Source organism: Oxyura jamaicensis, chromosome 2 (genome assembly GCF_011077185.1).
Source record: "Oxyura jamaicensis isolate SHBP4307 breed ruddy duck chromosome 2, BPBGC_Ojam_1.0, whole genome shotgun sequence".
Taxonomy (NCBI): Eukaryota; Metazoa; Chordata; class Aves; order Anseriformes; family Anatidae; genus Oxyura; species Oxyura jamaicensis.
Genome location: NC_048894.1, coordinates 35,385,366 through 35,400,365, shown reverse-complemented (window position 1 = coordinate 35,400,365; position 15,000 = coordinate 35,385,366). Strand labels below are relative to the sequence as shown.

General features: G+C 45.6%; 3 protein-coding genes and 1 long non-coding RNA gene across 15 annotated transcripts in view; 3 read left to right on the top strand and 1 right to left on the bottom strand.

The window, feature by feature from the left end:
- Positions 1-1,538, top strand: part of HOXA5 (homeobox A5) — a 2,823-nt gene extending 1,285 nt beyond the window's left edge. The window contains exon 2 of the mRNA XM_035318121.1: positions 477-1,538. Coding sequence (XP_035174012.1) covers positions 477-727 — 251 coding nt within the window. The 3' untranslated portion in view covers positions 728-1,538. The remainder of the gene's footprint in view (positions 1-476) is intronic.
- Positions 1-12,826, bottom strand: part of LOC118162133 — a 22,541-nt gene extending 9,715 nt beyond the window's left edge. The window contains exons 1-2 of the long non-coding RNA XR_004748307.1: positions 12,690-12,826; positions 6,408-8,532 (exon numbers count right to left, since the gene is read on the bottom strand). This is a non-coding gene — a long non-coding RNA (uncharacterized LOC118162133). The remainder of the gene's footprint in view (positions 1-6,407; positions 8,533-12,689) is intronic.
- LOC118162128 (homeobox protein Hox-A3) overlaps positions 1-15,000 on the top strand; it is a 44,902-nt gene that overhangs the window by 9,708 nt on the left and 20,194 nt on the right. For 9 of the 12 annotated variants that reach the window (XR_004748306.1, XM_035318110.1, XM_035318109.1 and 6 more), the window contains exon 2: positions 2,394-2,497. The exons of the other annotated variants lie outside the window; for them this stretch is intronic. Coding sequence is in view for 2 of the 9 variants with exons in the window: in XM_035318117.1 (XP_035174008.1) it covers positions 2,394-2,497 (104 nt within the window). In the remaining 7 variants the exon portion in view is untranslated. The remainder of the gene's footprint in view (positions 1-2,393; positions 2,498-15,000) is intronic. 12 annotated transcript variants of the gene reach the window in all.
- Positions 12,444-14,671, top strand: HOXA4 (homeobox A4). Its single transcript, XM_035318120.1, has 2 exons — positions 12,444-13,122; positions 13,619-14,671. The coding sequence occupies exons 1-2, from the start codon at positions 12,516-12,518 to the stop codon at positions 13,945-13,947; spliced, it is 936 nt and encodes a 311-aa protein (XP_035174011.1). The 5' UTR covers positions 12,444-12,515; the 3' UTR covers positions 13,948-14,671.

Below are 15,000 nucleotides of genomic sequence, written 5' to 3'. Positions count from 1 at the left end.
CGGAGCAGCCCCCAGCCCTCGCTACCTGCCGTGCCCTGGCGGCCGGGGGAGCGGCCGGGGGCTCGCCGCCTCCCGGAGCCGTCCCCAGCTCGGCCGTGGGAAAGGGCTGCAAGCCTCAGCCTCGCTCGCCCAGCCCCGAAAGCCCGGCGAGCGTCGCGGGCATCCTCCACGCCAGCTTAGCTGGGGGAGGCGTTGGGAGGGGGGAGCCCTAAGAGCTCGATGAAAGAGTAGTTTTCTCTTTTTGGGGGAAATCTAAAGCAAAATCCGAGCGAAAACTTCCCACGACCACCAAAACCCCCCTCCCCCAAGCCTTTTCGGAAAGGGGCTGGAGGGGGAAACTTGTTGAGCATTTATCCAAACCAGAAACAAAACCGAGCAGGGCTGAGAATAACGGTCCTGGTGGCTCATAGCTGCAATAAGACACGAAGGCTCCAAGTCTCTGCTGAGAATCTAAATCATGTACTTTTCTCTTCCAGACAACATAGGGGGACCAGAAGGGAAAAGGGCTCGGACTGCTTACACCCGATATCAGACCTTGGAGCTGGAAAAAGAATTTCACTTCAATAGATACCTGACCCGCAGAAGAAGGATTGAAATAGCACATGCTCTTTGCCTCTCAGAGAGACAAATAAAGATCTGGTTCCAAAACAGGAGAATGAAATGGAAAAAGGATAATAAGCTGAAAAGTATGAGCATGGCAGCTGCAGGAGGGGCATTCCGTCCCTAAGCATTTGATCAATTAAAAGTACTGAGCAGTATTAGCTGACCCTGCGTCTCATGTCAGTACTAAGTTGACTTTCTAAAACTTCCTTGTGTTACTTCTGTGAAGAAACCCTGTTCTTGTCGCCCTTATTCATCTTTTAATCATGAGCCTGTTTATTACCATTCTCTCGCGTGTATAAGTAGATCTGCTTTTATCGTACATTTCTTTGTCTTGAATGGCTTTGTCTTGAAAAAAATAATAGATGTTTTAACTTATTTATATGAAGCGAGATGTGTTACTTGAAGTAACTGTTAAAAAAAGCAAAACAAAAAAGAAAAAAAAAAAAAAAGAGGAAAAAAGAGAGAGAGAGAAAGAAACCCTCCCCCGGTTTAGTACAAATGTTATGTGTTGCACTCAACCTGCTTAACTGTGCATGTGTGGTCAAGTGTTAATGTCTGTATAGCTCCAAGCTGTTAAAAATATTTTTATTCAAACTACCTATATAATTCCTGTGTAATTAATGCTGTTGTAGAGGTGAAATGATGAAATCAACTGAACTTGTCCTACGTGTAGTGAATAGTGAATCTGTGACGAAAACTGTGATTCCAAGCAGTATGTCCTTGCTGTGCCTTTGTATATGACTCTTTGCACGAACTCTTAGAAGTGGCTCTTATTAAGCGCAGCTTCTGTGATGTATGTTTTTTTGTGAACAAAGTTACAAATATAGTCAAAGTCTGGCTGTTTGAGCAAACTGTGATCAGCTTTTTTTTTTTTTTTTTGTATTTGTTTTTAAAAAAACTGACTGGAAATCAACAAAAAAAATAAACTTTCTATTGTAAAGTTTTCGTGATCTGGTTTGTGCAAAGCAAGAAGTTGTGCTTCCTGATTTGCCTCTTAGAAATATTAACCCGTGCAGAGTTTGTAATAGTATTTTACCTGGCTCACGCTGCACGTTGCAAGTGGTAGAGCTGCATTTGTCCGATACCAATATTTTTAATTTAAAGTTTGACCATAAGTTCCTCCTTAATGGTTTCTGGCTAGGTGGAAAGCTGCATTGCAGGACCACAATCAACACCCTTTGTGGGTGAATCAACTGTTAGCTGTTTGCTGATGGTTGAAAAAACATGTGCTTTGTTAAAACACCCTGCTAACTCCAAGATGTGTTTGCATCGCTCTAGATTTTCTCCTGTGGTTTCATTAAGTATATTTGCAGGACAGCCACATTAGAGCCCTCTGCGTCTATTAGTAACACTCGATAGCCACGTTCCCACTTTTTTTCCCTTTACAGATTTTTTTGGTTTTCTTCGCTACGATTAGTTTTCTATAAACGCAATGTTACTTACCCCATCAGAGCTTGAATGGTTAACTCTTCTGAGCTTCTAAGAGCAACTAAAGATTTGCACATTTACTGACTGGTTACATTGATGCCTTCCCTTAAAAGTTATAAAACAGTAAACTTTATAAGCCCCAGTTCCGGCTATATGACATTTGGGTGCCAAATGAATAGGGTTTTGTCTATGAATTAGATCGTAAAATCATCCATAGCACAGACAGATAGGCTCACTGGCTATAAAAAGTCACGTGGTGCCATTAAAGTAAGTTTTATGGTTTTGGGGAGTTGACATCCAACATTATATACCACATAACATATAATCTCACTGACGCTGGACTTCATTTGACTCTTTTGCAGGCTACGTGTGCCTCCTGGCCATTCAAATTGTCAGTTTTAGGTACAGAAGTATCCAAACCACAAGTTCTCAGTACTGTATGAAAAATGGCTCCTTGCAAGTCAAGGTAAGTTTTGTGCACAAGTTCCTTAAAGTTTATTTGTACAGTTGGGAGCCGAGGCTCTTGCTCGCTCTCTCTCTCTCTCTCTTTCTCTTTCTCTTTCCCTTTCTCTCCGCCTCGAGCCTTTCAGGACTGTCCCACCGAGCCCGAGAGGCAGGAGCAACCACTAATGATACAGGTTGCGCTGTAAATTCCCCCATCCCTTCACTCGCAGCAGCTAGCGCTTTTTTAACGATGAAATCAAAGTAAACCACAATAAGCGACTTTGGCAGAGATGGATTTTGGGGCCTAGCTTTAATCACTTTGACTACCGCAGAAGATAATTACTTCCTTTGCTCCAATAGACTCTCCAAGTTTGGAGAGGTTTTGTTTAGCAAGGACTAGTAGTTACTGCAGGCAATTAAAAAAAAGGGAAACAAAATAGATAGGGCTTGATATTATCTGGGCAGTGTCTTAAATAGGCATGATAGAGGTGGAGGCGTGCTGATATGGTAATAATATTTGGATTGGCAAAATATGTTGCACATCAGAGCAAGTATTAAAATGGCACGGACTGCACTGGAGAGCTTAAGATTCCTATTTTCTACGATGGGTCGTGCAGAAAGCTTTAGCTATGTGTATACGTCCATCCGCGAGTGTGTAGTGTCTTGCGACTGAGAATATTTAGAACATTGCTGTAACTTTTTCCAGCTCCTACGTGTAAATATACAAATATAAATATATGTGAATTGTGCGCTTGTGCATGCCTGTACAAATCTACATATACGCCTTTATAAAGCTGGGCACATGCATCTGTTTATCCAATACCGGTGTATTTATGCATACAAAGGGTGTGTACGTGTGTATACATATATATGTTCCTGCGAGATTTTTTTTTTTTTTTTTTTTTTTTTTTTAAGCGAACCAATTGACTGTAACTTGTAGCATTAATACAAGAGACTACAGGTCATTAGAGTGCTGCAAATTATGAAATACGGGCTGGGTTTATTGAAGATTGTAAATATCCCTATAGCTCTGCTCTCTCCCTCTCTGCCTTATATTGCTGGCTGCCATTGTGGGGTAGGCCCCAGCTGCATGTTTACTTCCACATTCTTTTTATTTAAGTGGACTGTTCTCACTAGAGTGTGATTACTCAGCAATAAACTTTATGGCCGGATTTAACTTTAGTCTTTGAATTTCTAGGACTTGAATGAAAGGGTGAAAGGAGCTCTGTCTCCCTTTGGATAGCTTTAAGGCCTGATCCTTACCTTTAGAGAGAGGGATCGTGGGGGTGTGGATGGACTATTCGAGGGCCGGGGAAGAGATCTGAGACTTAGCTCCAAAATACTTCTGTATGCAAACCAGCTGTGGGTATCTCCGCTCAGGTTCGGATCAGAAGGGATTCAACGCAATGGCCTCTGCAGGTTGCATTGTTTTCCTCGATGTGTCATAAACTCGAGTTTCAAGAAGAACTGGGCGGTTTGATGCGAGATGGGAGACAGGCTTTGTTGCATTGTGCCAGCGCTACCCCGCCTGAAAGCTGCAGTTTGGACGATATGTGGCACTGAGAGCAAAAAGGGGGGAAGGCAGAGGGGTACAGGAGGGTAAGGTTGGCGTGTACCTCTGCAAGGTCTTCACAGGGTCCACGACCGACATTGCCGACTGATCCCTTTCTTAAATCTGTCTCCCTTTCATGTTAAAGAAACGGTAGTATATAAGGTTGGCTCAGCTCAAAGATTTCAAAGTTTTACAAATATTTAATATTTGGAGTCAACCTCCTGTGTAAGATAAATGAAGTCCGAAGCCTTTGTGTCTGTGGATCTTTCTGTGAGCACTAAACAAACACATATGCATATGTTTTATATTCAAAAAATGGGAAAGGCTTTAAAAGCGCATATCCAAATACAGATTTGAAAATTATTTCCGTAACAAACAGCTGGGGATTTTATAGTACACTAGCTGTCACAGTTTCGTCAATAAGAATACCAGAAAGTTTTTTTTTTTATGATAGGCGTGTATTATATTATATTATGTGCCATAAAAAATTGATAGTTCGAGGCAAAGGCATAAAAGGACTTTAAAAGTTTGGGCTTCATTCATATACGTGCCCTTTTCCAAAGGAAAATCATTTTCTTGTTACAGAGACGATACTAGGCGCGAACCATTCACGATTACTCAATAATCGACAACATTGCGTTATTTGAATTATCTGGTGAATACACAAACACACCCCCACACCCTTTCAACTAATATTTTTGGAACCTGGATATCATCCCGCGTTGTAATGGTCTAAAGCGAAAAGATTTGCTCCTATTACTTTCACATTTTTGGATGTGCTTTCTAGAGTACATTCTCGTAATGCTGGGAACAGAAATTCAAGAACTATGGTGAAAGAAAAAATATCACGAAACCCATAAGCGTATAAATCCGCACGTACTGCAAGAAACACACTTAACAACAAGAGAAAGTTAGCTAGAAATGACAACTTCTCAATATTTTTGGCCCTGCCTCGTTCTAACCAGGGCAGTCGAAGTCACTCAAAACCAGAAGCTCATTAAGATTTTATAATCCACTTTTTAAATTTTAAATTCAAACAACTCCAGACTGCCGAAGTCTACAAAAATATTCCCAGGTCCTAATTGTTTTCTGAGTGAAAAATGTCATGGAGAATAATCGCCTGGAATCCAGAGAGAGGTCTTATCTGCGCACATTATTTTTCTGCTGTGTTTTGGGGATTAATGCGTGCGAGTTTGTTTTACTTTAGGCATGGCAAGTGGCGTTGAGCGCATTGAAATATAGTTTACTTAATCCTCTGAAAGAAATACTTGAGTGTAGTGTGTCATGTCTAAGCGTTAGGCCAATTAAAGATTAGGCAACTCTCTTAATGTGTGTAACTAGTGACTTTGTAAGTCGTAACTTTCTCTAAACCAGAAGTAGAACAATTCGCTTGAAAGTCATCCGTAAATTACAGTTCTGCAGCGTTTTCTAAGCCGCGCAAACGCCCTAATTGCAGAACATTACGGGGAAATTATTATTCTGCCATTTCCTTACGTTTAATAAGTGTGTATCTGTGGAAGGGTGACAATAGAAGGGTTTGCAATCTGCTCCATGGGAAATTGAATGGAACAGATCAGGAGGGGCGGATCAGGAGGTTTCGATTTCAAACCCTGGATACTGGAGCAATGCCTTTTCCCTCCCCGCAAATACAGATTTAACGCATTAAAGGCAGACATAAGTAAATCTCCTGAACAAGTTAAGGCATCGCCTTGCTTTCTTAGCTCTTTCTCTTGCCTGCCCTTAAAATATCCCCAATTTGTTGCTGGAGTTGCTACACAGAGCGCAAAATAATACAGCTCTCACAGCCGCCTGATCATCTTCGAAAATATTATTCCTTTTAAATGAAAGCATCCCCACTAACGTCTCTCTGGAAGGCACATACTCATGGACCATCACAGTCACATGTTCGTGTAGCTACACGCACAAACAATATCAAATCTGACACGGAGAGCTTGTAAAATTTGCAAGGATTTCGCCTTATAGCACGCATAAGGAATCTTTCCTATAACCCCCCAAAAATGTCTTTTCAATAATAATATTTGCTATGAAGGTTATTGGGTAATTATTGCAATTTTGTGGAACAGTCCTTGCTTGAGGTGAAGTCTGTCTCTGGATAACAAATGGCAGCCCGTGCAGTTCACTGCCAGGTTAAGTAAATGCAGAAAAGATAAATCTGCACACCCTAGGAATCACCAGCAGAGCTCGCTTTAGACCAAGTTCACAGTCAACTCGTTTGCCTAGACAAGGCTTCGCAAACAATTAGAGTTGTTTCTTTATGTTTAAATCAAGGAGAAATGACTAAGACCCTAGCAGCAGAGAACTGCAGTTTTTCCCCCAACGCCAGTCTCTACATCCTTCCAACCTCACGCCCAGAACTTACCCAGCATTTCACCTGCAATTGTAACCATATAGCGCCTTTGAGTAACAGGCTTTCCTCCAACGCTGCCGAAAGGGTGTGCAAACTGATTTAACAGCACTTTACAAAGCTGCCAGATTAAAGAAAGAAATGAAAAAAAAAAAAAAGCAATAATATAAAATGCAAAAGTATCCGATTTCTCATCAGCAAGAAGAAGGAAAAAAGAAAAGAAAGAAAAAAAAAAAAAGCCCTTAGAAAGCGGGGGGAAACGGCAGAACTATTGAAACAAACAGTGCGAGTCTCTTACTCCTAAAAGAAGCTGCATAGCTTTTGTATATCTTTGTGGTTAAGGGCGTTACAACTGCAGGTCAAAAAGTTGAGGGTCAAAAGTTTACGTTTTGCACCACTCTTAGTCATTCGCCCAGACAGAGTTTGATGTCAATGTTATAGCCGAGATCTTGACTATCAGCACAAAAGATAAAATAGCTTTGAGTTACGTGTGTATCACAGTATGGACTCCAGGTGAACCCTACTGGCTGAATGACCTCAATTACCGAGGAAAGGATAGAAAATTCCTCTTTTCAAGAGTAATACACGTTGTATTTCATCTTGAATTATCGGCCACATTTGTGTCTGAATATCTTGGGTTCAGGCGCGGCAGGTAAACACGCATGTTACCCCCACGCCAGCCGCTGGTGCTGCCTCCTCCGAGAGTCAGGTAGCAAAATGTTTCACCCTTGTTTATTATATAATAACCCGCTTTAAGAGGTTTAATGTTAAGCCTTCTCACTTTGCAAAATGGCAGGAAGATAAGATAGGAGCAAAGCTATTAACGTGTGTATCGATCCTAGCCGCGTCTTTGTTTTTGCTCTCGTTTCTGTAGCGACCACTAAACTGTGCTTAAACAGGACATGCTGCAGATAATACGGGCGGGTTATATGTTTAGTCCGAGGGAGCTCGCTTAAACCGCGGAGCGATGGGGCCATGTTGTGCTACCGACGGAAAATGTTGCGGAGAAGCTGGCGTCCAGCGCGGCTCCGTGATTTGGATGGACCGCAGAGCCTTCTGGAATTACCCGAGGCAGCAGTTGCCAGTGAAATGGGGAGCAGGAAGGGATGGAAGGGATGTTTTCCCTCCCCTCACTCGCCAAAAGAAAAAAGAAAAAAAAAAAGTTTAGAGGAGTTTCTTTGCGCAGAGAGTTATTTCCACATTGCTGGGAATTTTTTGTTCCAGTGCTGCCTCGGTGTTGAACCTTTAGCTCCTCGGCTAGGCGGGTCTGGAGGGAGAAGTGTCCAATATTGCACAGGGAACTGCATTATTTTGGGGAGGGCACTACAAGGCGCCGCCGGATTCAGGTTGCAATGATGAGGATGGAAGGGGGAAAGGAGATTCCAAAATATTGATAAGCAGCTGTGAAAGGTGTGGAGGAGGGGACAGTGCCATGGGGAAGGCAGAGAAAGCGCACCTCACCACCATCCACGCATAGCTGCCTTTCGACCCCAAACGCAGGAGGCTACACCGTCCTCGATGCGTTGGGTACGCGTGAATTATTTGCTACAGACCCAGCTGGATCGTGGCAGCCGAGCGATATTTCTTGGGAACAAATTTGCGAGGTGTTAGATTTCAGATTAGCCAAAGCTGTTACTGGAGATTTTGCCCGAAGTACCTGCCGAAGCGCAGAAAAGGTGTGCATGCAAGTATTTGTTCGGCGTGTAGATGTTGCTCGCATGTCCCTGCTGCTGCTAACTTGCAGCGAGCCCTGGCATTGCGCGTTTGGGGAGCCTTCCCTCACCGGAGATATCGTTTAACCTTTCACATCTAGAGTATTTATTTGGTGTAAGAGAGAAGCCTGATAACAAGCTAAAAGCCATAGCCAAATATCTATTTTGTTAAAGAATAGCAGGCGGATTGTTTCCAAGAACAACAATGCGTCTTTGATACACCCAGAAAGAAAGCTGTTGCTATAACTGGGTTACTCAAGAGAAGGTGACTGAAATTCATTTGCTTCCTTACCAAAACAATTAGCCTCTCGAATTCCATATTTTTCAATCCAGTGTAGAATAAAAATATCAATGAGAATATTTTCAAGGAAGTTGAAACTTCAACTTCAGCAAATATTGAATCTTCTGAATCGGTGTCTAGATTATTCCTTAAAAAAAAAAAAAAAAAAAAAAAAAAAAAAAAAGGAACAGTTAATAAATTGAGACAAACTATTTCTCCCCTTTCACTCTCCGCATTCAGCACACTGCTCTCTGGTGTGGAAGATATGGTCAAAAGACCATTCATTTCAAATCCGGGCACAAATCACATTTTCTGTGTGTTTATTTAACCATGCCAGGACAGAGCGAGAAAATCCCGCCAAACAACCAGTTGTTAAGAAGAGAGCCAGTGAAGTTCCCTCTTTCACAAAAGTCTGAACTTGGGCAAAAATGTGAGCATTGCCCCAGTAGCGACCATACAGAGCGAGTGCTTGCAACCGCGGAAGGCAGTAGCTGCCTCGGGGCTTTATGATTCCTAGGAACAAAGGAGGGAATACAGTCGATACATTCCATAACGTTTACATTTTCCCGCGATTTTTTCTTAATTTTCCCTTAGAAGTAGTGACCTGGGCAAAGCACCCCGCTATCTAGAAGACACTGTTATAGACCTTTTAGAAAAACTAAGTCCAAGGCCGAGGTGAACTTCAGGTCACCGCGTCTAACAAATATGAAAATGTCGCCTGGTGAAGGGCACGCCTTGTTATTTAACAAAGACTGTCAATGTGTAAGATTAATAAGAAACAAAATGCACACGGTGTCACTTTTCGGTCACTTTGAAACTTGGGACAGCCTCGCATTCAAGAGGGGGAAAGCTGGGGCTAAATATATTCAAAATGGTTCAAATCAAATTCAAACCAGGCTGCTAGTGTGATTCTTCCTTCTCCTACCACTCTCTGTGGAGGGTGCCCGGGCACGGCGAAAGGTTGACTTGAATTATTATTATTATTATTATTATTATTATTATTATTATAACTATTATTGCTGCTGTTATTGCTATTCTTGATATTATTTTCTCTTTCGTGGTCATTACGGTTTAGCCGCGCACGTGGAGGGGAGCAGGGGTGCTCGCACGTTTCCCGAGAAAAAAAGGGGGATCCCCCTCTTCCCCTTTTTGGGTATGCATGAGGTTGGCTCTTCTTGGTGCATGGCAATTAACTCTCTCCCTCTCAACTTCATTCCAGTGCAGTCCCCATCTCTTTCTCGGCCAGCCTCGGCCAGGAAACTCTGGCTCCTCTATTAACTGATTAAAGTCTCCTTCACCAGCGAAACCGAGCCTTCAGTCCTCCTGCAAAAATAAGGGACCTGGCCTATTTTTCCTCTCCTTTTCTTTCCTTGAGAGGTTAGGATGATGCTACAAGTTTGTTAAAGGGAAGTACCGGGGGAAAAAAAAGGGTTTCTGAGATTGTTTATTACAGCCATAAATCTTGCAGTAAAATGTCGAAATGGCCGTGTGCAAGATAACACTTGGTGGTCTTGGCTGGGTTCTTGTTTATGATAACAAAACCACAAAGACATGGAACAGGCCTTTTGGAGGTCCTGCCTCAGCACATCTTCGCAGACTAATAGAACCACACGAAAAAACAGACTGCAGCCGCGCAGCTCAGGTCACCTTGCAGATTTACAGTCGTACGCAAAATCGCATCCTTCTCCGTTTAACCGAGCGCCAGGGATACACAGTAGAAAGAGGTGCAGTTAACAAGTATACTTTGAGATCTAATCACGGTAAATAATAGGAAGCAGAACGCGGTCAGCTCTCCGAATAGAGCGCTCAGCCTACAAATCAGGACACCAGTTTTCGTTGTGTTCTACCGTGGCTCGGGAGCACAGTTTCTGCTGTAGTGTTCTAGCCATAGTGTCTCAGGACTTGTCCCTTATGCCGAGGATAATGGGTACGATAATCCAGTGTAATTCATCTGGTGCTGGCCAGCAGGTATTTGTACGTGTGTGTCTGTATGCGTGCATGCATCTCCTGGACGCCGGGAAACTGCTCTCTGCTCGCGGGGGTCTCTGACAATCTTTCATTTTTTACAGTAACGTAGATGGGAGCTTTAGTCTTGTACAGTAAGAGTCGCCGTGTTGCTTTTGCTTGCTTGTTTGTTTGCTTGTTTATTAATAAAACAATGTCGCCTTTCCCGTCAAATGTGTGCTGCTGCACAGTTGCGGCTCTCTGTGGGTGCGTGTGTGTAACCGCATTTCCTCTCCATGCAGAGTAAATAGAGAAACTTATCTATTACACCAGTTAAAGAGTTCCATAGATGTGCTGTTGGAAATGAGTAAGTAAATGTGTTTTAACTCTCTTTACAAATTAGACATTCGATATGAGCAGGAAATGAGTGATTGTTTAGATAAGTACCTCAGTATACCCAAGTGCTGGAAATGTTCTAACATATTACAAGCCGCCTGCACTATGTGTGTGTGCGTGTGTAGAAAATATAAATCGATATGCGGTGTGTCTAGTTAGATAGAATATATCTTCAAATAGAATTTTATTGCATGTATCCATTATCTATAAAACTGCAAAAGGCAATAATCTGAATTTAAACCAGGCTAACTGTTAATGTAATATCTTTAGGAAAGCAAGATCTAAAACGTATCGTATTTACGCTTGATATATTAGATGTATTTTCCCATACCAGAGGATGAGATTACCCACTCAGCAATTATATTCGCGAGGGGTGCGGTAAATATTTCTACGTGGTTTTATGTTTTCGTGAAAAGGTGAAAAAAAAACGAAAAGTTCTCTTCTAACTCCCAATCTACAAGAGTAGACAGCGTTCAATAAGTATTCTTTCCCCTTAGAATAAGAGTGTAATTAGTTTCACCATCAAATTTCAATTACCTAAGGTCAGGGCTGTTGCCTCTTTTCCCTCTGAGCTGAAAATATCGTTAACAGCCTCAGTTTTAGCACAGCAGAAGTGCCCGTGTGCCCTCTCCCTCCTACGCCAGGATTTCTGAGTTAATTCTGCGAAGGCGCAGGCGATTTCTCGTGGAATTAGAAATCCAGAAATAAACCCAGCAACACGCATACCAAAGCGGCGGGCTTAAATTCGTAGTTTGTCAAACGCTGCTCTGCGGGAAGGGAGCAGCGAGCCGCCGGTAGGAAGTGTTCGGGACCTCCGTGTCCGCCTCCCTTTCCCCCTTCCTCTTCTCCTCCCCGTTATTCCCAGCCTCGCTGTATCCCCCCCTTCCCCACAAGACACTTAGGGGCTTTCTTCGGCCTTCCCTCGCCGTCCACGCTAACTTTTGCGTCTCGTCCTCCAGCGACCGCGGCTGCAGGGGCGCAGGGGGCCGGGGGCTGCCGGCCCTCCGCAGTCGGGGGCGGGGGGTAGCAGAGGAGGTGGCCGCAGCCCGGTAGCTCCGACTCGAAGCTATTTGGAGATGGGCTCACTTAAACCGATCGTGCAACGCCTCGTGTAACGCCTGCCTCCCTCCGGATCACGCAGCCGGGCTGCGCTCCGCTAAATAAGGAAAAAAAATCAAACCCAAACTGTTACGGTGGAAAAAAAAAAAAAAAAAAAAAAAAAAAAAAAAACTGTCAGGTCTGGATTAGTTTTATCTCGCTTGACACGGCGACGGCCCGGGGCAGCGGGGATGGGATGCGATGGGATGGGGTGAGGAGCGGGCGCGGGGCACGGGGAAGCCCCCCGTCGGGGCCGCACCGGGAGGAGGCGCGGCGGCGCCGGGAGCGGCCTCCGCGGAGGGCCCGCGGGTGCGGAGCTGCCCCGAGCCCTGCGGCCGCTCGCCCTCCTTCCATTTCCTGATCCGGGGTCCGCGGCCCCGCGCGGTAATTGGCGCTGGCGGTCAGGTGGTGATGGTGTGTCGGTGTGTGTGTGTGTGTGCGTGTGTTGTGTGTGTGTTGTACGCGCTCCAGGGGTGGGAAGAGAGGAAGGGAGGGGAGTGCGGCGGGGAAGGGGGGGGGGTGGGGTGGGGGGAAAGCTGGAGGCCCAAACTTTGGCAGCGGCGAGCACTTGACAGCGGCGGGAGGGGGAGAGGGAGGGAGGGAAGGGGGGGTGGGGGGGAAGGGGAGGGGCCTCGTCGAGCCCAGAAAAACGACAACGCGAGAAAAATTAGTATTTTTGCACTTCACAAATTAATGACCATGAGTTCGTTTTTGATAAACTCCAACTACATCGAGCCCAAATTCCCTCCCTGCGAGGAGTACACGCAGCACGGCGGCAGCGCCAGCAGCTCCTCCGCCAGCTACCACCCGCACCCGCACCCGCACCCGCACGCCCCGCCGCCGCCGCCGCCGCCGCCGCCGCCGCACCTGCACGCCGCCGCGCACCCGGGCCCGCCGCTGCCCGAGTACTTCCCCCGACCGCGCAGGGAGCCCGGCTACCAGGCTCCCGCGGCGCCGCCCGGGCCGCCGGGGCCGCCTCCCGAGGCGCTGTACCCGGCGCAGGCACCCTCCTACCCCCAGGCGCCCTACAGCTACAGCAGCGCCGGCAGCGCCGCCCCGGGCCCCGAGCAGCCGCCCCCGGGCGCTTCGCCGCCGCCACCGCCGCCCGCCAAGGGCCACCCCGGGCCGGCCCAGCCCCTGATCCCCGGCCATGCCCTGCAGCGCCGCTGCGAAGCGGCCCCCGCCGCTGGGGCCGGCACCGGGGCCGGGTGCCCGCTGCTGCCCGACAAGAGCCTGGCCGGGCTGAAGGGGAAGGAGCCGGTGGTGTACCCCTGGATGAAGAAGATCCATGTGAGCACGGGTGAGTTGCCCTGGGCAAGGGGGAGGCTGGGATGAGCCTGCAGAGGAGGGAAGGGGGGGAGGGTGCTGCCGGGGCCGGGACGGGTTGTTGCGTGTGTGGCTTTTTTTTTTTTTTCCTTCCCTCCTTCTCCCTCCGCGTTTCCTAATAATAATAATAAAAAAAAGTGAGAAACCTTTTGTATCCGGGGTCCTTTATCAAAAGATTTACGAGACGCCAAACTGTTAGGGCAGTAATTATAGCCCCCATAAATTTAATTGCCCTGCAGTGGCTCTGGGCCATGTGTCTTTGAAGCTTTTCTTCTAACCCAAATGCCCATCACCATTTTTTATTGCTCCTCGATTGTCCCCACTGTCGATAGGCTGCGAAACAATTTTTCTTGCCGTTATGTATCTTATTTGAACCTGGTGTCAAGTTATTATATAATGATTATGTTCCATCGCCCCCCCCCCCTCCTTTTCTTTCCCCTCCGCGTGTGTGTCCGTGTGTGCACGTTCAGTCAATCCCAATTACAACGGAGGGGAGCCCAAGAGGTCTCGCACTGCCTACACCAGACAGCAGGTCCTGGAGCTGGAGAAGGAGTTCCACTTCAACCGCTACCTGACCAGGAGGAGACGCATCGAGATCGCGCACACCCTCTGCCTCTCCGAGCGCCAGGTCAAGATCTGGTTCCAGAACCGGCGCATGAAGTGGAAGAAAGACCATAAACTGCCTAACACAAAGATGCGCTCCTCAAACCAGTCCACACTGAGCCAGCAGTCCAAAGCACAGACACAGGGCCACCCCCATCCGCTCGATGGGTCTACACCCAACGCAGCCGCGCTATAAATACGGTTATTATTATTATTATTATTTTTAAATATATATATATTTACCTATCTATTGGGGTTTTCCAGCTGCCCGTGCTGGTGGCTGGCCGTTTGGACCAAACAACTGTGTAAAACAAAACAGGAGCAGAAAAGGAAGACGAGACGTGCCCAAGAACGGGCACATGTTTAAACCAAAACCCGGACGATTGTCTACATTGTATATAGATAATGGTTCCATGCCCATCATTTTTTTTCTATTTATGGAAACACTCTCATGCCCTCGGTGTAAGAGAGTGCTGGATGCTGTCACGGACGGATTCTCTGTACCTAAGACGGACTCTTTTTTTTTTTTTTTTTTTTTTTTTTTTTTGTAGAGAACACTTTAAAAATAAAAAGACGGTTAAAACAAAGCCAAGACCTCGTGAGACACTTGTTTAAGACATTGACTTGAATAGCGGTCTTTCGTGGCGTGGTCGTGGATTCCCGTGTGCATCTGTGTGAGGGTGCACATACACGTATGCACACACGCCAACACAGGAAAGCGAGCGAACACGTTCACGGAGGTTAAAAACTCGCGAAAACTGTCCCCTCACGCTGTCTCAAGGGAAGTGTTTTATGTATCAAAGGTAACTTAACTGGTTTTAAGTGTAGCCCCCGCTGTAGCTGTGATATATTAGTTTTTCTCCACATTCCCTGTTGCATTTATTTAAAAAAAAATGCTATAAAGGCTGTTGCTGTCTTCATATTTGGCACCGTCTCAATCGTTTGGGTCCATGTACAATTTTGTGGATTTTTGGTGTAATGTAAACAGTGCCAAATGCTGGTAATAAAGATTATTCTGTACAAAAGAATTAAACGCTTGAAACACACAAGTCCCCTCAGTGCTGCTTCCTACACCTTGTACTTCGCTGCTGTTGGCACGAGGAACGGAAAACAACGGTTTAACGCACTGTTTTAACTTGAATTAATCTTGTCAATAAGGTAGTGGTTGCTTTAAATACAGTGCAAAGCGTCCTGAATCCTAAGTGCCTGCCTGGAAAAGAAAAAAAAAAAAAAAAAAAAAAAAAAAAAA